This window comes from Triticum aestivum, chromosome 4A (genome assembly GCF_018294505.1).
Source record: "Triticum aestivum cultivar Chinese Spring chromosome 4A, IWGSC CS RefSeq v2.1, whole genome shotgun sequence".
Classification (NCBI taxonomy): domain Eukaryota; kingdom Viridiplantae; phylum Streptophyta; class Magnoliopsida; order Poales; family Poaceae; genus Triticum; species Triticum aestivum.
Genome location: NC_057803.1, coordinates 696058876 through 696067854, shown reverse-complemented (window position 1 = coordinate 696067854; position 8979 = coordinate 696058876). Strand labels below are relative to the sequence as shown.

Below are 8979 nucleotides of genomic sequence, written 5' to 3'. Positions count from 1 at the left end.
GGAAAAGGATCCCACAAAAAGCTTTTGCGGTTACAAACTTGATCTCTCCAAGGCTTATGATAGGGTGGATTTGTCTTCTTGAGACAGGTGATGCAAAAGTTGGGTTTCTCTTAGCGATGGGTTGACTGGATAATGCCGTGTGTCACGTCAGTGAGGTACCATGTTAAATTTAATGGAACCCCCTTGGATTCGTTTGCGCCGATGCGTGGGCTTCAACAAGGTGACCCGCTTTCACGTTTCTTATTCCTGTTTGTGGCAGATGGTTTGTCAGCTATACTAAAAAGTAAAGTTGTTATGGGTGAGATCACTCTAGTTAAAGTTTGTATAAGAGGACCGGGTATATCTCATTTATTGTTTGCTGATGACACTGTGCTGTTTTTTGAGGCTTCTAGAAACCAGGCAGAAAAGGTAAAAGCAGTTTTGGATTTATATGGTGGAGCCACTGGTCAGAGCCTCAATTATAACAAGTGTACAATGTTTTTTGGTGAAGCATGTCCAGTTTCGGCCCAGGAAGAAGTTCGAGCAGCATTACATGTTACTAGTTTGCTTTTTGAGGAGAAGTATTTGGCCTGCCAACCCTGGAGGGTCTTTTGTCAAAAGGCCGTTTTCAGAATCTCAGACTAGCCTCACAAAATGGTTGATTCAGTGGCGAGATGGGCAGCTTGCATAGCCGGGAAGAGAGGTGCTCATTAAGTCGGTAGCGCAAGCACCACCAACTTATATTATGGGAGTTTTCAAATTACCGTTCTCGATTTGTGATGATCTCACGCACATGGTTAGGAATTTCTATTGGGGATCATCGGAAGGTGCATTGGAGGGGTTGGGATCATCTGTTGCAGCACAAGGATAAAGGAGGAGTAGGTTCCCGTGATTTCCAGATGTTTAATCAAGCATTATTGGCAAGACAAGGATGTAGCTTAATAACCAAGCTGGACACCTTGTGTGCTCTAGTCTTAAAAGCGAGATATTACCTAGAGGGCAAGCTGGAGGATACGGTGTTTTCTGGGAATGGTTCATCGTCATGGCAAGCTATCTGTTATGGTTTGGACCTGTTGAAGAAGGGGCTTGTGTGGAGAGTTGGTAACGGGAGAAGTATCTGTGTGTTGCAGGATAGTTGGATCCCTAGACCCTTTTCTTAAAAGCCAATCTCATGCAAGGACGATGTCACATTCGGTTTGTCTCTCATCTATGAAGTGACAATGGCTCCTGGAATATAGAACTTCTCAGAGAGTACTTAGTTGATGCGGACGTACACGAGATAATGAAGACCCGAGCCTCACCTAGGATGGAAGCCGATGTGATTGCTTGGGGTCCTGGCAAATTTGGAATCTTTACTGTTAAAACTGCGTATACATTGGCGTTCGAAGAAGCTCACTGAGGTACTGTTGTTTCCTCAAGCTCGTCACCTTGAGGAGGGAGAACGTGTTGGAACTTTATTTGGAAGAGTGGGGCTGCTCCTACTGTAAAGAATTTTGTGTGGCGTCTGGCCACTAATGCGCTTCCTATATGGCAGAGGAAACAAATGATCGGACTGGTGGTTCTAAGCATTTGTCATGTTTGTGGAGTAGAGGAGGAAGATAACTTTCATCCTTTTGTTCATTTCCAGTTCGGCCGTGATCTGTTTCTGGCCATGGCCAGGGTTTGGAAGCTCTTTGACATCGACTCAATGATAAACAATGGGAAAGAATGGCTTCTTCATGTCTTGGCTCCCTTGGATCATATTGGGCGGACTATGGTATTGATGATTTTTTTGGAGAAGTTGCTATATCCGGAATGAGTTGGTTCACTCTAAACCTGCACCACCTATGGAAGTTTCTATCAGATTTTTGCAAAGCTATTTCGATTCCCTTATTGGCATTAAACAAAATCCACTTGCTGACCCAGCCAAAGGTAAATCATATATAGTGTATGAAGTGCTGCCCCCTGCAGGAAATAGGGCACTAGTGCAAGAGGTACAGGGGTTGAGTCCGCCGACGCTGGGATGGACAAAACTGAACACGGATGGCTTTTATCTCAACAGAAGTAGCGGGTGCTGGTATGATCTTGAGGAATCATCTGGGGGCAATTAATTTTTCAGCTTGCAGAGCTTTGTTCTCCTATAGAGATGCATTGGAGGCGGAGCTGTGTGTATGTATGGAAGGCTGTCTCTTGTAATACATTGCAACGATCTTCCCATTGCTATTGGGATGGATTATATCTAAGCAGTTTCTATTGTAAAAGTGTTTCGGGAAGCGTAGAACCCTTTGTCTCGGGCCGCATGTATATATTGGGAAAAGCCTTGGCATACAAGTTTACAGGAGGAGATCGACCAGATCGGTCGTTACAGGAAGATCGAGAAGCAGAAGAAAGGATAGAACAGAATACAGAATTTAAACAACTCTATCCCTATACAAATTCTACTATACGTATATTCCAACACTCCCCCTCAATCTAAACCTCAAGGAGCTTTGCCAAGGTTAAGATTCTACTTAAAATCATTCAACCTTCTTTCAGTAAGAGGTTTTGTAAAACCATCTGCGAGTTGATCTCCTGTGGGAATAAACCGAATCTCCAGAAGCTTTCGAGCTACTCTTTCTCTGACAAAATGGAAATCAACTTTAATGTGTTTTGTTCGTGCATGAAAAACAGGATTTGCTGAGAGATACGTTGCACCAATATTATCACACCATAATCTCGCAGCCTGTGGAGTCTTAACTCCAAGCTCATAAAGTAATGTTTGTATCCACATCACTTTAGCTATAGCATTAGCCAGAGCCTTATATTCAGCCTCTGTGCTTGACCTAGACACCGTGGCCTATTTTCTTGCACGCCATGACACAAGATTAGTTCCCAGAAATACAGCAAAACCACCTGTAGATCTTCTATCATCAGCACACCCTGCCCAGTCAGCATCAGAGTATGCACTAACAAGCATAGAAGAAGACTTGGTAATGTTGAGACCAAGACCTTCTGAGAACTTGAGATACCTTAAAATTCTTTTGACTGCAGTCCAGTGAGTGGTTCTAGGTGCATGTAAATATTGACATACCTTGTTCACTGAATAAGATATATCAGGACGGGTGAGAGTTAAATACTGCAAGGCACCTACAACACTCCTATAGTTTGTTGCATCCTCTGGTCCAAGAACTTCTCCACCTTCCACTGAAAGCTTCTCAGAGGTAGAAATTGGTGTGTTAACTGGCTTGCAATTTTCCAACCCTACTCTCCTGAGAATATCAGTTGTATATTTTTCCTGTGAGAGAAGTATGCCATCCTTAACTTGCTTTACCTCTATACCAAGGAAATAGTGAAGATCACCCAAGTCCTTAAGAGAAAATTCCAGCTTCAGATCTTTAAGCAAGCAAGTAGTGGCATCTGAAGTTGAACTAGCAACAATTATATCATCAACATAAACCAGCACAAAGATAGTCACATTGCCTTTGCTAAAGAAGAACAATGAGGTATCTGCCTTGGATGGTATGAACCCAAGACGTTGCAACTGCATACTTAGTCTGGAGTACCAGGCTCTTGGAGCCTGCTTCAAACCATACAAAGCTTTATCCAACTTACAGACATGTTGTGGTGTGCTAGGATTCTCATAACCTGGTGGTTGCCGCATGAACACTTCTTCCTCAAGAACACCATGAAGAAACGCGTTCTGGACATCTAGCTGTATTATACTCCATCCTCTGGAAACAGCAATAGACAAGACAAGACGAATATTAGTTGACTTAATGACAGGACTAAAGGTATCTTCATAATCAATTCCAAACCTCTGTTTAAATCCTTTGGCAACTATTCTAGCCTTATACCTGTCTATGCTCCATCAGATTTTCTTTTGATCTTATACACCCATTTGCAATCAATAACATTGTTTCCATACTTTGGTGGAACCAAGTGCCAAGTCTTATTTTTCATAAGTGCATTATATTCACTATCCATAGCTTCCTTCCAATTCTTATTAGCAAGAGCATCATCCAAATTTAGTGGTTCACCGGTGGTGGTAAGGAATGCACGTTTGATTTTGTCATACCTTATTGTACCATCGTTGTACTGTTTTTCCTTGACAATACCTGACCGAGACCGTGTTTGCCGAGGAGAAGACGTAGGCAGCACAAGAGAAGTTGCTGCCACAGAAGATCCAGCTGTCACGTGATCCGAGGCGGATCCATGCAGCAGACCGGCCGGCTCAGGCTCCTGATCCGAGGCGAATCTGCGCAGCGCATGCAGCGAATCAGCGCGCGCTAAGTCCGCCGCCGCGGGCCCACGGTCGGTCGCAGTGGAAACCCGTGCAGGCGCCGCGTCATTCGATTCGCCCCCCCCCCCTCGCACATGGGCTGTCAGCACGTGGGGACACGGCAGGTGACGGCACGACAAGATTGGCGCGAGGCGACGCCGCGGGACCGGTGGGCGCCACCCGGTCAGCGCGGACGGCCACCAGCCCAGATGAGGCCGGGCGTACGGGAGAATCCGCCTGGGATCGCGCGCCGCCAGGTGCGGCAGGCTGGGCGGGCGAATCAGCCTCGGATCGCCCGCTGTCAGCCGGATCTGTCACGGCTTCCGTGCCCATCCTGTCTTTTTCTTCACACATAAAATGACAGGGTAAATTTGCACAAGTAGCATCAACAGAATCAAAATTGTCATGGGATTTTTGCATATGATCGCGTTCGTTTAATTCCCCCCCCCCACACACACACTATTAGGTAATGTTGTGGGATCAGAGAGAAGGGCAATCTCTGCACGAAGCAAGGCGCCCGCATTTGGATGCAATTTGGAAAACGGAAAAAGTGTCTCATCAAAGATAACATCACGAGAAATATAGATGTGTCTGGTAGAGATCTCAAGGCACTTATAACCTTTATGAAGATTACTATAGCCAAGAAAGACACACTGTGTGGATCTAACCTCAAGTTTATGACGATTGTAGGGACACAAATTTGGGTAACAAGCACACCCAAATATCTTGGGATAGTTGTAATCAGGTTTTTGATGATAGAGACGCTCTAAAGGAGTAGTGTTTCCAATAACTTTGCTAGGGAGCCTATTGATAAGATAGGTGGCAGTGTTGAAAGCTTCATCCCAATACTTGAGGGGCATAGAAGCATGAGCTAACAGAGAAAGACCAACTTCAACAATGTGGCGATGTTTACGCTTAGTAGAGCCATTCTGTTGATGAGCATGAGGACAAGATACATGATGGGCAATCCCAATGCTACGGAAAAAAGAGTGGAGTTTCTCATACTCCCCTCCCCAGTCACTTTGGACAGCGAGGATTTTTCTATCAAATTGGCGCTCAACAAGTTTCTGAAATTTTTGGAAAATAGAGAAAACCTCAGATTTGTATCGAAGCAAATAAATCCAAGTGAACTTGCTATAATCATCGATAAAGCTGACATAATATTTTTCCGACAAAAAGAATCTCGGGCATGGCCCCATACATCACTGAAAATAAGTTCTAATGGAGCATGAGACACACTAGTTGACTTGGGATAAGGAAGCTGATGGCTTTTGGCACATTGACAAGCTTCACAGACAGACTCACAAACTGGACTAGGAGACAAAGAAAGTTTGTCTTTATTGACTATTTGTTTGACAATGATCGAAGATGGATGCCCTAATCGTTGATGCCACCATGCCAAAGAGGGCTTGATGATGGAGTAGACGTGACGACGCTTGCGACCTAGTGCTCCAGATGGAATGGGGTAGAGCCCTCCAACGCATCTACCGTGATGAAGTAGTTCCCTCGTTGCCCGATCCTTGATGAAAAAATAACGAGGGTGAGTTTCAAAGAAAACATTATTGTCGGTGGCTAGTCGAGACATGGATGCAAGATTTTTGTCAGCTTGAGGGACATGAAGCACATCTCTAAGAACAAGATTGCGTTTAAGTGTAGGGGAATTAATAGAACTTTGATCGATATGACAAATATCCATACCTCCACCACTAGCGGTGTGAATCTGATCGGCGCCATGGTAGCGCTCACGGAGAGCAAGTTGCTCGAGCTCGTTTGTCACATGATCCGTAGCGCCGGAGTCGACGTACCAGATGTCGTCTCCACCCTGCTCACGCATGGCAGCAGCAGCATGGCGATTCGAGGGCACAAAATCCTCATCGTAGCGATGCCAACAGTCAATCACCTCGTGACCAGACTTTTTGCAGAGCTGGCATCGATGGCGCGGGCGGGAAGGAGGGCGGCGGCCATTGTTGTTGTTGAAGCCGCCATTGTTGCCGCTGTTGTTGTAGCCGCCCCCACCATGGCGGCCAGAGCCCCCACCAGAGCGTGCGCCATCGCTGGGAGAGGCGCCGCGTCCGCGGCCACCGCCGTGCTGCCCTTGGTGACCGCGCCCATGGCCGCGGCCACGAGAGGCGGAGTTGACGTAGGATTGCCGAAGGTCGCCGCCATGGAGGAGGGTGAGGCGGGCATCAAAACTAAGCAGCTGGCTGTAGAGTTCTTGGACGGTGATGGGTTCCACCCTGGCGGCAAGTGCAGAAACCACCGGGTTGTACTCCATGTCCAAGCCGTCAAGGATTTTGGAGACAATCTCCGGATCAGAGAGGGCCGCAGCCGTTCTTGCGACCTCATCAGTGAGACTCTTGATCTTACCAAGATAATCAGCCATGTACATGTTACCTTTCTTGAGGTTGGTGAGCTCGATGCGAGTGTTTATCGCTTGGGCTTGACTTTGTGCAGCAAACATGGCGTGGATGGTGCGCCACATCTCGGCCGGCGTCTGGAGCGTGGCGACCTGAGCAAGAATCTCACGGGAAAGTGAACCCATTAAGTATCCTTGGAGTTGTTGCTGTTGTGCATACCAGAGGGATCTCGCAAAGTTGACGACTTGCTCTTCTTTGCCTGCCGTGGTGATGGTGATGGTGGCCGGTGGTGGCGGGCTCGTCGCGTCGAGGTGGTGCTCCATCTGGGCGCCTCTGATCTGCGGGAGCACAATGGCCTTCCAGAGCAGGAAGTTGCTCCGCGTAAGCTTCTCCTGTGGTGGCGATCCGAGAGAGGTGGTGTTGTGGGTGGAGGAGGAAGATGATGCAAAGGTGGAGGATGGGGTGGTGGTAAGCGCACCCATGGTGCTTGGAGTCATGGCTGCGGTGGTGGTGGACATAGTCTCGGTCGCGAAGGTAGCTAGGTGCAATCTCTCTCGATTGGATGAGGAAGAGGCTCTGTTACCATGTAAAAGTGTTTTGGGAAGCGTAGAACCCTTTGTCTCGGGCCGCATGTATATATTGGGCAAAGCCTTGGCATACAAGTTTACAGGACGAGATCGACCAGATGAAATCGACCAGATCGGTAGTTACAGGAAGATCGAGAAGCAGAAGAAAGGATAGAACAGAATACAGAATTTAAACAACTCTATCCCTATACAACTTCTACTATACGTATATTCCAACATCTATGATCTCATGGACAGTCATTGATCGTTCAGTTTACGCTTCCCTTGTGTGAGAGATTAAGCATTTGATGGGTTTAAGACAGATTTGGATTACTCATGTTTCTAGGTCACAAAATAAAGCTAGTGATAGTTTAGCTAGTTTTGCTAGAGCTGACCATGACCTGGCTTGGGGCTGGTCCGGTAGAGGTTTTGGAGATTGCTTCAATTGATTGTAAAGACATTGTGATTGAGTAATACAAGTGATTTCCCCGCCAAAAAAGAAAACTACTCCTATGTTTTCTTAGAAAAAAAATCTCGGACAATCCACAGGTGCATTGCCTACGTACCGTCGGACCCTACGTGCGTATGAATTTCATGAGAAATGGGCCCATCGGATAGCCCTTACTATTCCTTGAGAAAATTCCACGCAAAAAAGGAAAAATCCTTAAGAAATCAACACCGACCTGTCTGCGTGTACGTACATGAAACTTGGCGCGCGGTTTCAAAGATTGAGGCGTGCAGATAAATGTTGTCCACGTTCTCCACGTAGTAGTAATTATATACTCCAACTTACCTACGTACTCCCCTCAAAAAAAAAACAAACTTACCTACGTACGCATAGGTCGGCGATTCGATATCCCACAGACGGATCAATCGATGGCCGATATCGAGAACCCACTCCCGGCTGCGGCAACGGCGGAGCCGAGCCGGAACGGCTTCTGGGCGTGGAAGGAGAGATTCGTTCTCAACCACCTCACCCTCTACAATCCTGCCGACGACGATGACGCCACCAACGGCGTCGCGAGTGCCGACGCCGACCAGGACAGCAGGCGCAGATTCCTATGGGGTTCGACTCTGCTCGCAATCTTCATCGAACTCAGCACCGCATTACTCATAGCGAGCATCGAGCCGTCCACTGCCGGACCGGCGGTGTATCTCGCCTCGCGCGTCGTCGGGTATGCCGGACAAATCATCAGCGTCTGCTGGGGACTCCTCCTCCTTCATCTATGGCAGGCGGTTCGTGTGGACGATAGAAAGGACCAGAGGATCATAGACTCGTTGATGTAAATCTACTCTACTTTCCTACGTACTCGCTTGATTTGATCATGCATGCATGTGCCGTGTCGATGGTAACAAAGCTACTGTACTAGAAGTATTTTGTTTCTCGACAATTTAATTAATTATATATCTGGTAGCTGTATGAGTCTGTATATGTACGTACCAAAGAGGCTTTAACCAGCAACCATGGTTGCGTCAAAGTCGATCGAAAGAAAGGAACAAGAGATCCTCACGAACCTTAGCTGTCTGAGGTAGGGTGGAAAAAGAGCAAATCAAAGAGGAACTCTCGAATAGACAAGAACCAATCACATATATACTAAATCCATATACACATAGAGGGATACAAAGGATCCAAATCCAACACATGATGGTAGCAAAAGAAACTAGTTCACCCTAATCCTTGAAGGAGACAGGTCTTGAATCCTTGGAGGATTTTCCCTAAGAAGGGGTCTTGAATCCAGTATGCAATCATCTCACATGAGGCCTTGGACTCTATGGGAGTAGGTAGTGGATGAGCAAAGTTCTATCTCAAATCTGAGATAATCCTTTGCTAACTCTAGTT

At 46.7% G+C, this 8979-nt stretch overlaps 1 protein-coding gene and 1 pseudogene across 1 annotated transcript in view; one reads left to right on the top strand and one right to left on the bottom strand.

Annotated features, from left to right (window-relative positions):
• Positions 1 to 6400: 6400 nt before the first annotated feature.
• LOC123088952 (uncharacterized) lies at positions 6401 to 6539 on the bottom strand (annotated as a pseudogene).
• A 1476-nt stretch (positions 6540 to 8015) lies between these two features.
• The window catches only part of LOC123084302 (uncharacterized), a 6226-nt gene continuing 5262 nt past the window's right edge, over positions 8016 to 8979 (top strand). Inside the window, exon 1 of the mRNA XM_044505975.1 lies at positions 8016 to 8314. Within this exon, the coding sequence (XP_044361910.1) occupies positions 8016 to 8314 (299 nt within the window). The remainder of the gene's footprint in view (positions 8315 to 8979) is intronic.